General features: G+C 36.1%; 1 protein-coding gene, 1 non-coding gene and 1 pseudogene across 2 annotated transcripts; 2 read left to right on the top strand and 1 right to left on the bottom strand.

The window, feature by feature from the left end:
• Positions 1 to 90: 90 nt before the first annotated feature.
• LOC111830129 (extensin-1-like) lies at positions 91 to 988 on the top strand. Its single transcript, XM_023781476.1, has one exon. The coding sequence runs from the start codon at positions 91 to 93 to the stop codon at positions 808 to 810; it is 720 nt and encodes a 239-aa protein (XP_023637244.1). The 3' UTR covers positions 811 to 988.
• Positions 989 to 4,434: 3,446 nt separating this feature from the next.
• LOC111829989 lies at positions 4,435 to 5,582 on the bottom strand (annotated as a pseudogene).
• Positions 5,583 to 10,762: 5,180 nt separating this feature from the next.
• Positions 10,763 to 10,868, top strand: LOC111830293. The gene has a single exon (XR_002833677.1). It is a non-coding gene; the product is annotated as a small nucleolar RNA R71 (small nucleolar RNA).
• The last annotated feature ends 5,917 nt before the right edge of the window (positions 10,869 to 16,785 follow it).

Raw genomic sequence — 16,785 nt, 5'->3', positions numbered from 1 at the left:
TCAATTCATTCAAACATAAATCAGTTTAAAAGTAAAAATCATACTAACCAAAAGCAAAGTCTATAACAAGAGCAAATAAGTTTAATCGACATGGCCAATCCTAGTAATTGGCCATCTTTTCTTATGTTGGTCTTGGCCTTGTATGCCATTGCTGCTCATACAAGTGCCCAATACACATACTCTCCACCATCACCACCTCCATATGTCTACAAGCCACCAACACCTCCTCCATACGTCTACAGCTCCCCTCCATATGACTACAAGCCACCAACGCCTCCTCCTTACGTCTACATCCCTCCTCCATATGTTTACAAGCCACCAACTCCTCCTCCCTACGTTAACAGCCCTCCTCCATATGTTTACAAACCACCAACGCCTCCTCCCTACGTCTACAGCCCTCCTCCATATGAGTACAAGCCACCAACTCCTCCTCCCTACGTCTACAGCCCTCCTCCATATGTTTACAAGCCACCAACACCTCCTCCCTACGTTTACAGCCCTCCTCCATATGTTTACAAGCCACCAACACCTCCTCCCTACGTTTACAGCCCTCCTCCATATGTCTACAAGCCACCAACACCTCCTCCTTACGTCTACAGCCCTCCTCCATATGTCTACAAGCCACCAACCCCTCCCCCTTACGTCTACAGCCCTCCTCCATATGAGTATAAGCCACCAACTCCTCCTCCCTACGTCTACAGCTCTCCTCCATACGTTTACAAGCCTCCACCATCACCTCCTCCTTATGTCTACAGCTCTCCTCCATATGTTTACAAGCCTCCAAGCTATAGTTCTCCTCCAATATACTAAACAAACATATCATGACAGTTTCGTTTATCATCTATTATAGTTATGGAATAAATATATCTCTTTCTAAATTGTCGTACATGAAATGTATTAATGTGGTTATAAACCAAGTGCATTCTTTGTTGTGCGTTTGCTTCTTTTGATGTTGTTTTTACACTTTAAAAATCAATATACTTGTTCTTCATTTTTAAATGTCTTATAAACTCAATAAATTGTATTAAAACAGATTTAAATGAATCCACTACACTTGTGGCATCTCAAAGTTTCCCCAAACTATGGATTTGAAAGTTTATATATCTCAGCTTATAGAAAACATGTGTTTTGGGACTACTTGTTGTGACTCTTTTCTGGGTCGCAAAAAAGAGCGACGCTATAGTGACCATTTTACGGCAAATAAGCAACTATAGCACATCCGGATGGAAAACCGTTGGTAAGTAACAACGAACATTTAAAGTCTCGAAAACGTCTCATATTTGCTTCTGTTTGGCAACTATTATGCGAGTAAAAAAAAGTAGTCGGGAAAGGGTCGCTATGAGAGACTAATTTGTGACGCTTTTAATAGTCAGCAGAAGTAGTCGCAAATAATTCACAAAAGAGCGACAGGGTTGCAACTTCATCTAGTTGTCATAGATTAGTGGGAAAGAGGTAGTAAAATCTCGTTACAAACGTTGAAAATGTGAAAGTTCGGTACAACTAACTATTGCGACGCTGTTTGGTATAGTCACAAATTAGTCAGTGAAGATGAAGTTTCTGAAGATGAGTAATTTCAATGTAAAATAATTTTTAAGGATTGCTTTGTAAAATATAATTTCTAATAGCTGTTTTGCCACCCTTTTAGGATGCTTGTGGGGGTCATAAAATGCTTGTTTCTTGTAGTGAATTATAAGGCAAAGATTACTATCGATAGGATTTATTTATATACGAGTATATCTATATAGCTAGGAATAAATATAAAAGAATGAAATATGTACCGGTATCTTGGGGTGATTCTTTATGGCTGGAACGCCTGTAAACTGTTTTTGGGACAGTGTCGATCGACACCATAAATTTTGGTTTGAACGGTTTAGTTTTAAATCGTCGGTTTGACTTGGAATTGATTGGGATGAAACCCTAAGTCATGTTAAAACTCGAGCAGCCATTCTTTTGGGTCAGTTTTTATCTACTGTTGCTTTCGATGAGTTCTGATAGAGAGAGAACTTGATAGTTGGCTTAAAGAGGCTTAACAAAGAGTTTCTAGAGTTTTTTTTACTGTTTCTTGGTGTTGCAAGCAAAGGTTTGAGGAGATTCATGGCTGTTAAAGCAAGAAGGGTCTTGTTCTTGCTGTTTCTTCTCTGTTTTTTCCTTCCTTTCAATCCATATCAAAGATAGTGCGTGACCATGGTTAATCAAAGCATGTTTAACCCTGCTGATGTGTATTTGGTCGATTAGATGGCGAGATATTTTTTGTGGAAATGTTTATGTGTTTCGGTTGCTGTTATTGCATGTTTGAGTGTTAAGGTTTATGGTTGGAGCTTTGGAGGTGGTGAATTCGTTCTCTGGATAGTTGAGACGATTTCAGGACTTCTGCGGAGGAGCTTAGGCCTCCTTCCATTATTTTGCCCTTATCGGTTGGGAGAATCTCGGCGACCAGATCATCCACAAAATCCACAGCGCTAGAGGAAGGGTAACTCCTGAAGGGGAAAGGTAGGTCAACTTGTTTACCTTAGTTAAGGCATCAAGGATCGATATTAATTATGTAACTTTCAGATCCAAACTGAACGGGGTGGAATCTCAAACTTTTGCAGCATATAGGCAATGGAAGAACAAGTCGAGAGTTGATTTTGAAGCTCTGCAATGGGGACACAAAGCTGTTAAACAGACTTGCCTCTTGATAAGGTTTTCTCCCACATGTAAAGCATTTTGAGCCATTTTCCAGATAAAATGTTTAGTTTTTGGGGAGCTTTTAATAACATAGCACCAATTTAAACTATCTATGGGATTTAGATTTTGCACAGGTGGTCCTCTGAAACTAATGTGTCTGCTAAGGCTTCGTAGTAGCCAGATTTTGTAGTATATACACCAGAAGAATTTTGGGAGCCATGCCCACATATCTAGAGCACCTTTCTAGCTTGGCCGAAACAGAAGAATCTCTTCGATATAAGCTGGTAGAAAGGTTTTGAGCAGGTCCTTGTTCCATTCCAAAGAATCTGGGATCATTGAATCAGAGACTTAAATTTTGGGATTCCTTGGTTGGAGGTCTCATTGGTTGATGTGGGGATGCTAAGCAGAGCCAACGACTATGCCACACAGATACAAAGCTACATACCCGATCCAATGATTCTACCAAGGCAGATGCTGCGCTGGCCATGAGAAGCCGAACCTAGAACTCGATATTCTAGGAAATCAGAGCTGTTATAGTACTTTCCCAAAATAACTTTGGCCAGAAGGCAAGATGGTTTTGTGAGGATCCTCTAACTTAGTTAGCAAGAAGGGTATCATTGAAGGTACTAATATCATTGTACCCAACTCCACCATCTCAGAAAGATTTTGTCATTCGATTCCATGAATTCCAAAAAATTCCAAGAAATTCATTTCTGGTGTTACACATGGTTGAAGGGCGGAGAGAACCAAAGAGTGTATGTCTCCTTCTTGGGAGGTAAACATTTGTTGATAGAAGTCTATGATAGCTTTTATAATATCTTTTTCTTCAAAAACTGAAATACCATCTGCAGATTCCATCACAGAAATATTGTTCATAGCTCTTCTTCCTTTGCTAGCTGTGTGGAAATACCCTGATTTTTTGTCCCCAAAGGCCAACCAAAGTTGTATGCTCCTCTGTTTCCAAAAGGCATCCTAATTCTGGTAACATTTGGTAAGTTTCTGGTTGATCTTGTTGATCTCATCATGATTATCAACGCCTTGACTCATGTTTTTAATCCAACTATTTCACCCTACTAGGCACTATTGAAACTGATAACAGTACCCAAAATAATCAACTTTCTATAAGCTTTCAACCAGAGTCCACGACCACCGAACTTTCCACGTTGATCAGAGTATAGGTTGGCTGGTTGGCACAAGATGCTTGAAATTATGCATCCGAGAAAGTCAGTGAGTGATAAACGACTTGGGGCAACATAATAGGTCCAAGTCTAGAGTTTCTCAAGAACACAACACAAGATTTGTTTTAATGGGTAGTTATGAGGACCTCTTTTTGGCTTTTCGTTGATATATATAATAAAACATTACAAGAATTAGAACTATTGAGTACTAGGAGGATAAGGAGAGATTAAAAGATATAACACGAATCCTAAAACGTAACTATCCAAAAGAACCCAAAACCAAAACTGAAAACATAAAACACCAAAACCATTGACTTCTAATCCAAGTGACGTGGATTATGCCTTCTCGTATGTACGGGCCGATCTGATAACACATGCCTATCACAACAAAATACAGTGAACCTAAGTAATAAAAGGGAAAAAGAAAACATGGATGTGAGAATTGTTGAAAACACTTGTAGACAAAATATCTTGATATTATTTTGTGACAACACAACCCATATGTTTTGATTTGAAAAAATTCCTCAAAATATTACAGTTGCAAGTTTTTTCAAAAACACCACTATTAATTTAATTTTTCAAAGCATTTCTATTCTATTTTGCCCTCTCCTCGAAGCATTTCTATTCTATTTTGCCCTCTTCGAATAATAGTAGAAGTATGAAAGAACCTGGTATTTCTATCCCCAAACATTAGAACCCTCTCTCGAGACTTATGGTACCATATCATCTCCTCTTTTTCTAAAACAACCTCAAGCTCTTTTATAAGATTTTATTCATCTTGCAATAGAGCATCCTTTTGTGAAATCTCAAGCGTGTCTTAAACCATTTTTATATCTTGAAACAAAGCATCCTTCCGCCACTGCACATCACCAAATACCTCTTTATTCCATCGTAGAAGTCTTAATCTCAGCTGTTTTAGGGCCTTAGGAGTCGATAGTTCATTGTTCCAAGATATCCCAGTAAATCCTTACAACTTTCTTGTTGAAGCCATGCTGCTTCAAACCGGAATGGTCTTCTCTTTGAATCTCCTCTAACCTCTGGCTGTAATTGGACATAAAGTGGAGCATGATCAGATGATAACACTGGAAGATGAGCAACAGTAGCCTCTTGCCACATTAAACAAGCATTAGCACAACATAACACACTATCAAGACGCTTCTCAAAAAAATTATGTTCCTCGCGTCCTCGCTTCCAAGTGAACCTGTTCCCTCGGGATCCCATATCAATCAGGGACATATCATTAATCCAGCTTCCAAACGCCAAAGAATCTGGTGATAAGCAGCCATTACCGCCAGTTCTTTCATCAACACAAATAATGGTATTGAAATCACCTCCTATTAGAACCGGTCCTGTAATACGCTGTACTACACTTCGAAGTTCATCCCATAAACTGCATCTTCTACTAACCGTTGGAGCTACGTACACTACAATTAGATTCAGAATTTATGTACCCATCGTTATTGTCGCATAAATAAACTGAGTCGACTTATGCACAATCTCGACATCCCCAATCCATGATCGCCAAAAAAGCCATAAACCACCACTTTGGCCAGCCGCATCAATCCGAAAAGACCCATCAAACCCGAGACCCTGACAAATCCTCTACGCTCTATCTCCGCCCACATGCGTTTCGAAAATGGCTAACACATCATACTTGAACGTTTTCAAAATATAGCGAATGTACCTCCGAAAATTGGGTTTATTAGCCCCCCGGCAATTCCATAATAAACAATTCATCATAAATAAAGAAACTTCAATTCAAACTACCGGGGACACCATTATGCTAACTGCAAATCCATCCCTCCGTCATATGGATTCGGTAGCTCAAGCAACTCCCTATGGTTCTGAGATGTCTCCACCTCCTTGAAGTCATTAAAAGAAACAGCTTCAACATTGATTCCGGCCTCTCCGATCGATTGTCAGGCAAACCACTTTCGAATACCCCACCAACACGACCAACATCTTCTCGTTCAACACAAATTATTTTTCTCGCCATCGACTTCTCCACTTCCCCTCTAGTCGGGCCAAACACCAAGCCAATCATGGGCCGTGCAATATGACTTTTAGCTCTCTGCCCGACAAAAATATTGCCCTTGTGAGTTCCCCCTCTATTTTCTTTTGGTCCTACTCGCCCTGGGCCTTGTCCTCGCTTTACCGGTCCAAATGAATCTTTCTTAGTGCCGTGATTCACACTCCTCCCCTTATTCGATTGAAAAATTAAGGAAATACTTTCCTTATTTCCCCTTGCCAAAGTCGTATCTTCCTGAACTGCTTGATCCTCCGGACTCATTTCCAAATCCCCAAATCTATTAGAAATGGTAATATCATTATTCACATTCCTATTTGTGATTTCAGCCAGCTTCCTTCCTAAAATACCTTGGGAACTGGTAACCGGAGCCACAACAGGAACTCGCGGTGGCGTAACCCTCCGTCCTGAACGCCCAACCAAAGTGAACCCCTCATTTCCGTCTCCTACGTTCGTGTTTTCCCTAACTACTCTCAGAACCGGAATATCCACTTGCTTCCCCGTCTCCACTCTTCTCATTGGGCATTATGGAATAGCATGACCAACCAACCGACAAATAGGGCATATATTTGTCAAGACCTCGTATGCCACGAAATACCGATTTCCATTGATTAAAACTGTGTCCTTCAATGGTTTCTTTAGGTTTACCTCGATGTATATACAAGCAAATCTATCCCTTTCAAAGTTCAAAGTTGTAAAATAAACTTTAAGCGGATTTCCCAACCTACAAGCTATCAGAAACAAGATGTCTTTATGATACAAATTCACCGGAATATTAGTTAACCAAATCCACATCGGTGTCGTTACAATCTCATCCACTAAGGGATCAAATTTCGGCGTCCAAGGTTGCAGCATAAGAATACTCCCAAGCTTGCAGCATAAGAATTCTCTCAATACGCCATGTATTCTTCCTCTAACTCAAATCGGACCATAAAGTATTGTCTCGGTTAATCAACCACATACTAGCCCCTTTTGGCTTCCACATCTCCCTTAGCCTCTTGGTCAACACCGGAAGAGCCACGTTCCGGCTTAACACCTTCACAATAATACACCTCTGCCATAAACCATTCATGACACTCAACACCTCAGCCCCAATCGCGACGATTCCCTATCCTCCCCTTTTGGGAATTCCAGCCTACATATCTCTTTGACAAAAGTTTTCCCAAACAACTCCTCCGGGCTCAACCTACCATCAGCGTGCCCTATAGCGACTGTCTCTGCAAACGTCATCCTACGGTCCGGTGGGTCTCTTGGTGGTTCATTCCTATTCCCAACGTCAATCATAGTCGCATCCTTTTTGCACGCCGCCATTAGGGTTTCTTGGTTGTATCCCACAATAAAAAAACTATTATTATGTTGTTCTAAGATTTGTTATATATTTTTCAACATATATCATATTGAGTTCAATTTATACATTTATCTCCTTTTTAAAAAGGTAATTCTCATAACATTAATATTATGTCATCTTATGTATAAAAAAAAAAGAATTTCCATGCTTAAAACTGACAAGTGGTGTTCTATTTTTTGGGGGAAAAAAGCCTAAAAATTCACCATCTATTATTTTTTGGGACGATTAATACATGTACTTTTTTAGTTGGACTAAAAATCTTTGTTAATTTAATTTTGTTATAAGAAGTCTTCGTTTATTTAACTTTTGGTAAATTCTTACCCGCGATCTCACACCAAAATTAAAATTCCAATTTTAACCCTACCATTTGAATTAATTTTTAATGTTTAAATAATATGCTAGTAATTTTTACTTTTAACTATTTATATTTAGGGTTTAGTATTTAGGATTTAAAAATTTACCTTTTGTTTTACTACTATTATTTAGTTATAAAATAAATAAAAATAAAAGTAAAATCTTAAAATACAAAGATTACTTTAGTATTATTGGAGAATATAAAACTTGTAAGCAAAACTAATTTGTAATAACCTAAAAAGATTTGTAATGGATATAGATTTATTAACTTGTAAGAAAAATTGATTTGAAAATTTTCAATAATTTATTTTTGTATTTACATTTTCTTTAAAATTTTATAAATTGATTAGATTTTCTTTCTGTTTGGTATTTTATATTTACAAATAAATTAATAACAGTAAATATAATATCATTAAAATTAATTTTGAGTTAAAATTTTATTTTTAACAAATTTATTTTTATCAACTGAAATTAAAAATTAATACCATATTATTTAAACATTAATAATTAATTCAAATGATAGGGGTAAAATTGGAATTTTATTTTTGGTTTGAGATCGTGGATAGGAATTTATCAAAAGTTAAATAAACGAAAACTTTTTATAACAAAATTAAATTAACAAAGTTTTTTAGTCCAAATAAAAATTATATGTATTAATCGTCCAAAACAATAATAGATGACGAATGTTTAGGCTTTTTCCCTTATTTTTGGCATGTGTATTTTTATAAAAACAAGGTACATTATTTTTAAAATATATTTTCATTATTCTTAAATTATTTCTAAAAATAGTTTCCTTTATCTTTTTAATGTTTTCACAGTTTTAATCTATAAAACCTAAGATACACATTGGTAATTTTGGTTTTTTACAATTACTCAGTGTTTAAACTAATAGAATAAAATTAAAATTTATTAAACAAATTAAATTTTAAAACACTATTAAATATTATCATTAATGCATTGACTTAACAGTTTTAACTAGCTTTATAAGGGCATCCTAACACTGCCTCGAAGTACTTTAAATCAAGGTATTATTACCCTCTAAATAGATCTATAGGAACACATTAATTACAAAGTTTGTACATTAAACTAGTAAGCCGCTCAATTCATCATAATGGTAAAGATTTTATGTTATGTATCATACTTTCAAAGTGCTAAATACATTTAAACACTACGTAAGAATGCGAGCTATGCATGGCAAAATTTTGATATTTAATTTAAATGTTTTATTTGACCAAATTTTTTTTTTAATGTTTTATATATTATAACATATAAATATATATTTTTTTGTGTGGATTTTCAGTAAGTTTGGCACCAAACTCCATATTTTATATACGTACCAGCCTAACTGTATAATAAAATGTTGAATCCGAGTCTTATGCGTTTGTTTCCAAATTGTTTAAGTCTTTGAATAAGTCTTCCTTGTTTTTAGGAGTAAGTTAGTCGTGACTAGTTTCAACAGTCTGTTGCTTTGTTTTTCTATTTAACTAGTCGAGTCTGTATTTTGTTTCTCACAACTTTCAATTAAACAATTCAGATTTAGTATTTTGCTCTCTGATAGTTAACAAGTGGTATCAGAGCCATTTACTAAAGTTCTTTGTCAGTTCGAGTTAAAAAACAGCAAAGTGCAAAATGGGTGATAGAGATGCGTTGTAGAGTATTCAAAAATTCGATAATGATTATTAGCATTGGGCAATGCTCATGGAGAATCTGCTCCGGTCGAAGGAATGGTGGGATCTTATTGAGACGGGTATATCACAGCCGGAGAGGAGCGTGATTTTGACTAGTACACAAAGGACAGAGCTAGCAGATCTGAAGCTTAAAGATTTAAAGGTGAAAAACTATCACTTTGCTTCAATTGACAAGACGATATTGAAGAAGATTGCAAAGAAGGATAGTTCTAAGGACATCTAGGAGTCGATTCGGACAAAGTATCAAGGTAATATGAGAGTTTAGAGTACACAATTGAAGCGTTTACGTAGAAACTTTGAGGTGCTGGAGATGAAGGATGGAGAAACCATTACGATGTATTTTTCAAGAGTCATGGTGGTAGCCAATGACATGAGAAATCTTTGTGAGGATATGCCGGATGCCAAAGTAGTTGAGAAGATACTCCGGACTTTGGTGGAGAAGTTCACATACGTGGTATGTGCCATAGAGGAATCAAAGGATATTAAGAGTCTCTCGGTGGATGAATTACAAATTTCCTTGCTTATGCCTGAGCAAAACATGAGAACGTATGTTGGAGAGGAGCATGCTCTGAAAATAGAAGGAGGAAGAGGTCGAGGAGGATCTTATGGTGAAAGAGGAGGATCTTATTATGGAAGAGGAGGACGAGGAAGAAGTGGCATCAACTTTAATAAGGCTGATGTAGAATGTTATAAGTTTCACAAGATGGGTCACTTTAAAAATGAGTGTCCAAGCTGGGAAAGAGGGTGAGTTATGCAGAACTAGAAGAAGACGTGTTGTTGATGGCACAAATTAATCTCACCAAAGCTGAAGATGAACATGTATGGTACTTAGATTCGGGTTGCAGCAATCACATGTGCGGAACGAAGGAGAGGTTCCTTGATTTTGACAACACATTTCGACAACAAGTCAAGCTTGGTGATGATAGAAGAATGACGGTAGAAGGAAGGGCAATCTAAGGCTGGAGATCAATGGCTCTATTCAGGTGATATCTTCTGTCTATTTTGTCCCAAGTCTTAAAAATAATTTGCAGATGGAGGAGGAGGTGACTGGTAAGAAGAATTTTCGTAGGTTCTGGTGAAATTGCTGATGCCCTTCTGACCATACCCGATATTATACATGTTTTCATCTGTGTTACCAAACTTATCATCCAAATATCCAACTCCATTGACGTAGTTCACGCCTTCTTCCTTATCCGCACATAATTCAACGGCCTCAACCTCAGCAGTAAACTTAACAGTCTTCTTGGAAACATGAAGATTATACACAAAATCGAGCTTGGCATTAACGTCAGCAAGTTAAACCCCATCCATGTTTTGAGCTAGTTTCTTCCTCTCGAAATCAGCAACTTTAGTGCTGTTGCCTGAAGCTAAATTCTCAATCAGTTTGGTGGCTTGAGCTGGAGACCTTGTATTGTAGTTGCCATTACTTGCAGCATCTAAAGCCATCTGATATCTCCAGTCCTATCCTCTATAGAAGATTCCAAACATCTGAAATTTGTCATAACCATGGTGTGGACAATCTCTCTGATACCCCTTAAAGCGCACCCAAGCAGCTTGAAAGCCTCTGAGATCCCTTGATAAAAGGTAGAAATCTTTTTTCGCAGCTCCTCTGACCCAGTTGGCACCGCTGCCGGGGACTCAATCTTAAAGAACAAGGTTCTTCAAACTTGAGTACTAAAGAACAAGAAGCTGGGAGAACTAAGCAAAGGCCAGTCTGGATGAAAGATTATGTGTGTGAAGGCATGGGAGTAGGCATATAAGAGGATGGAGATGAGTTAACTGCGATGTTTGTTGCCAAAGATGATCCAGTAAAATTTGGAGAAGCCATCAAACATGAAAAATGAAGAAAAGCGATGGAGGCTGAGATCAAATCCATCGAGGAGAATAATACTTGGGAGTTAGTAGAGATACCACCGGGAATCAAATCAGTAAGAGTAAAGTGGATATACAAGACCAAGTTTAATGAGAAGGGAGAAGTTGACAAGTTCAAGGCAAGGTTAGTTGCTAAGGGTTTTCACCAGACACATGGAGTAGACTTTCATGAGGTTTTTGCTCTGGTTGCAAGGTGGGACACAATCAGTTTAATTCTTTCGCTAGCAGCACAGAAGAGATGGCAAGTGCTGTAACTTGATGTGAAGAGTGCCTTTCTGCACGGTGAGCTTAAAGAGGAGGTCTATGTAGAGCAGCCAAAGGGTTTCGTATCTAAAGAAGAGAGTGAGAAGGTTTATAAACTAAAGAAGTCTTTATATGGGCTGAGACAAGCTCCCAAAGCGTTATACAACAGGATCGAGAGCTACTTTATGAGAGAAGGGTTTAAAAAATGCTACTGTGAGCACACACTGTTTGTGAAGAAATAGGGAGAAGATGTCTTGCTCATAAGTCTCTATGTAGATGATCTCATCTACACGAATAACTTAGATTCGATGTTGGTGGAGTTTAAAGCATCTATGATGAAAGAGTTTTCAATGACAGATCATGGGAAGATGAAGTACTTTTTGGGGGTGGAATTGATTCAAGATAAGCAAGGGATTTTTATCTGTCAAAAAAAAATATGTGTTGGATACTTTGAAGAAGTTTGGCATGGAAAGCTGTAATCCCGTGCTTAATCCGATTGTTACAGGGAATAAGCTGACCAAAGAAGGAAAAGGACCTTTGGTAAATGCAACTGCATTTAGCAGCTTGTGGGAAGCATAAGGTATTTGACATCAACTCGACCTCATTTAATTTATCCCGTTAATTTGGTGAGTAGATATATGGAGAGACCGACACAACAACACATGGTGGCTGCAAAAAGAATTTTGAGGTATGTGCAAGGCACAGTCGGTTTTGGGATACAATATAAGTCAGGTGTAAATGGAAAAATGGTAGGCTGTGTGGACAGTGATTACGCAGAAGATGATAGCAAGAGCACGTCGGGTTATGCATTCATGTTTGGAGGAGGAGCTGTAGCTTGGTCTTCAACGAAACAGCCTATTGTCACAATGTCTAGTACAGAGGCAGAGTTTGTTGCTGCAGCAAATGGTGCTTGTCAAGCAGTTTGGTTAAGAAACGTTCTTGATGAGATTGGGTTTGATCAAGGCAAAGGAACAGTTTGGTTTTGTGACAATAATTCAACAATTAAGCTGTCCAAGAATCTGGTTCTACATGGGAGGAGTAAACACATTAGTGTGAGGTTTCATTTTCTTACGGAGCTTGTGAATGAAGGTGTGATTGATCTGCAATTTTGTTCGACACATGAGCAGTTTTCAGATATGAGGACAAAACGAGTGACGTTGGAGGTGTTTGAGAAACTAAGAAGTTACTTGGGAGTTGGTTTGAAGGAAGAGTAAACTAGAAGCAGGGTGATTCCAGTTTAGGGGAGGAATTGAAGAATAAATTGGTTTTTTGTTGAATCTGAGTCTTATGCGTTTGTTTCCAAGTTGTTTAAGTCTTTGAATAAATCTTCCTTTTTTTTAGGAAGTAAGTTATTCGTGACTAGTTTCAAGAGTATGTTGCTTTGTTTTTCTATTTAACTAGTCGAGTCAATATTTTGTTTCTCAGAACTTTCAATAGAACAATTCAGCTTTAGTATTTTTCTCTATGATAGTTAACACTAACTCACACCGAGCCTAAATAGAATGAATATTGCTCATTGTTCTTGATTGAGACATCTATCTATACTATTAACTAGATTCGGACCGGCGCTATTGCGCAGAAGAAAAGTGTCAGGTTTTTAATTTTTTCAAAAACTAAATGATATTATGTGCGGATTGAGTAAATAGGAATAACATGTTTATGTAGTTTATTAAACATGCAATGTATTAAATATATTAAGTTTTGAATTAAGTAAACAAATATAATGTTTTATAAAGGGTTTATACATTTGTTCTGAACGCGGGATTAAATTGAGTTTATATGTGTATACCGGAACAATTGCATTATTATATCAATAGTTCTTTTTTACTGTTGCATGAATCTGTGTACCATGTGAGTAGAAAGTTATAGTTAGTCTGTTACACAAAATACAAAAAAATCGTATGTAGAAAAATTGGAATACAGCTTACAGTTGAAGCAGCTAAAATCATCTCAAGAGTTTTTCCGTTGTAAATAATGTTTGCCTAATGCCTACAAGAATGGATAATCTTCACTTGTATACGCCAACTGGTCTTGAAGGGTTTGATGATGCTAAATCTGTAAATGGAGGAAATTTTAGTTTTACTGGTGAAGTATGAAGAAGTATGGCTTTAAAATCTATTAGATAGAAGTTAAGTGTAGCGAGGTAGGTTTAGCGACGTTCTCTTAATTTTATCTAGTCGATCGAATATTCTTCTTTTGGTTTGTAAAATATTTGATTGCACAAAAGTAGGGATTGTTTTGCTAAACATTAATTAGTTGGATAAATTTGTTTGCCAATCACGGCTTGATAGGGATATTTAAAAACACATCCATATATGCCAATTACTTTAAACCGACGACGTACATCGTGAATGTTGTTTTGGAAAGTATATCGGTTTTAATTTTTTTTTAATATTGTGCTTAATACTTTTTGTGAGGTAATAAACCGGATCCTAATTTATATTGACATATTTTTGAAATAGAGATAATTGGGATGTGCCTTTAAAAAGGTTGAGAAAATTTGTATAGGAATTTGTTGGTCTTTCTTTTGCCATTGTAGTATCAAATCGAATGTTGTCATTTGGTATGGTTTTTTTCATACCATGAATTCCCAAAATTCTTGATGGGATATACGTATATGTTGGTTAAAAATATATATTTATATATTTTAATATAAAGATGTACATGTATGTATGCACAATAATATGTACGCGCGGACATTAACTTTAAACCGACGACGACATTTATGTATATTAATATAAAGATGTTGTTTTGGAAAGTATATTGGTGTACTTTATATTGACGCTTCAATATTTTAATTTAGGGGATTTCGTCTACATACGTATTTAAACTATCCAAATGAAATTTCCGGGGTTTTTTTTTAACCCGACCGAAAGTAGTTTTGTACTCAAGATCATTTAAATAATTTCCAAGTTTTATTGGTTACCATCTATATAGATATCCTCTATAAATTAATACTCGATAAATTAGTAGCTATCCCTTAGGTTACCATTGTTTCATAGATGGGTCTTGGAAGGCCACATATATATAAATGCAGGTTTGGGCTGGTTTTGTCAGCATTCGCAGGACTCCTCTACGACGATGGGAGCTTCCAACCTTCGCCGAAGTCTTTCTCCTCTTCATTCCGAAGTTGAAACTCTGGTGTGGGTGATGAGATGCATGATTGGCCATAACTTCAGAGAAGTTATTTTTCTTACGGACTGCTCAGACCTGGCGAAGATGGTGTCTTTCCCTAAAGAGTGGCCGGCTGTCTCTGTCTACCTGGATGATATCAACATTGATAGGGAAGAATTTTCATCATTTTCTTTGTCTCTTATTCCTAGAAGTTTGAATGTAAAAGCGGATTCCTTGACACGCAAAGCTCGTACCAGTCCGCATATTTTCAAGTATGTAAACAATTGTCCGTCGAATTGGCTCAGTTGTTTAAGGTTATTTGATGACAAAAAAAAAATAGTAGCTATCCCAAATTATTATTTTTGGTTCAATTTATATATCAGTTAAATAATTAATGCAGCGAAGATACAAGATTCGAAAATGATTTTTTTCTTGGCCGGCGAGACTTGATGCAGCACATAATAAGAATAAATTTAAATTAATGAAAATTTCTCCTAATTATTCGTTGCATGCATCAGGTCTCGCCGACAAAGAAAAGATTCATCCTCAAACTTTGTATCTTTGCTTCATCATTAATAAAATATCATAGTCTAGATGTTATTAGTTATTACGATATTTCTAGATGCTCACTTTTTGTATGAACAGAGTTGGTTAAAAGCAAAAGACTAACTGAGATTTCACGGATGACGCCTTTAACTGAGTCATTAACATGTAGAATAGTGTGCTTCATGATCTACTTCACCTGTAGCATTTATGAGAAGATCTTGCAGGTCTGATTAAACAAAACATATATTTATACTCTTAAGTATATATCAACAATATAAAACACATAGAGTTTTGAATATACCTAGATCTTTTACAGCAGGATTACAAAACATTATTAATCTCAAATAATTATTTGATGCGGCTATAGCACACACAAACATATATCTATATATATAAAGTTACCTTTCCTCTCTTCTCCTTCCGCCACATCAGCGCCACATCATCCGCCACATCATCAATTTTTAAAAAATATTTTATTAATAATTTCAAAAGGGCATGGGCTTGAGGCCCAACGGTTGCACAACAATCAAACCGGTTAAGAAAGATCGAGAAAACGTCGGATTGTAACTGGATAGTTAAACGTCGGATATAACAATCAACCCGGTGAAGGATAGATCAAAAAAACATTTACTAGAATCGTTGTTTACAATAGCAACTCCTTTGCAGCTATGCACCGATTTTGAAACAATTGGTGAGAGTACACAGATTTAAGCATGGGAAGAAACAAAAAAACAAGCCAGATCCTAGAACATATATCATGGAATAGATCAAAACCAGACACCGGAAACATTATCTCTCTAATCCCATATCTAGCGAAAAAAGAGAATGTCGCAGAAACTTGCCATCGACCTCTGGCAAATAGCAAATAACAATAAACATATTAAGTACTAAACTAATACAAAATTGAAAAGAAAAAAATCCATATGAAAATAGAATAACAAAAATGACAATAGTAAAAAACCAACAATAAAACGTTTAAAAAATCATAATATAAATTATAAATTCAAATATAAATTATAAATCTCCCGCGCGCAGCGCAGGTCAACAACTAATCTATATATATAAAGTTAACTTTGCTCTCTTCTCCTTAAGCCACCTCATCATCCTAATCATCATCCACATCATTTTATTATTTAATTTTAATAATTTATTTATATCATTTTATTCTTTAATCTAAATATTTATACACATGTAAACAAGTTTTTCAAAAAGAAATATGAAAAGTCCTTTGATGTTTCAAACATCATCCACATCATTTTACTATTTAATTTTAATAATTTATTTATACCATTTTATTATTTAAGTTAAAGATTTATACACATGTAAACAAGTTTTTTCAAATAAAAAAATGAAAAGTCCTTTCAGATAATAATTATAATAAAATAAATATGTTAAATTAGTATAAAGTAGATTATACTAATATGTATGTTAAATAAAAATAACAAATAACAAATATAACAAAAAAATAACAAATAAAAATAACAAATAAAAACATAATAAACCAAAGTAAATAGATAATAAACAAGAGATCGCCAAATCAATAAATAAAAAATACAACAATCCACGCAAAATCCACAAATCATTCTCAACTTTTGGACTAACATATTAAAAGGATCCACAGAGAAGGAGCAAGTGGGCTAGTGGTTCTCACATCTGTTTGCCATCTCACAAGATCCGGGTTCGAGCCCGGTCCCTCTCAAAGAGAGACTTATAATTTGTAATGATGTCAAAAAAAAAAATATATTAAAA

Source organism: Capsella rubella, unplaced genomic scaffold (genome assembly GCF_000375325.1).
Source record: "Capsella rubella cultivar Monte Gargano unplaced genomic scaffold, Caprub1_0 scaffold_6, whole genome shotgun sequence".
In the NCBI taxonomy this organism is placed as follows: Eukaryota; Viridiplantae; Streptophyta; class Magnoliopsida; order Brassicales; family Brassicaceae; genus Capsella; species Capsella rubella.
Note: the sequence above shows the minus strand (reverse complement) of the source record. Positions and strands in the feature narration are given on the sequence as shown.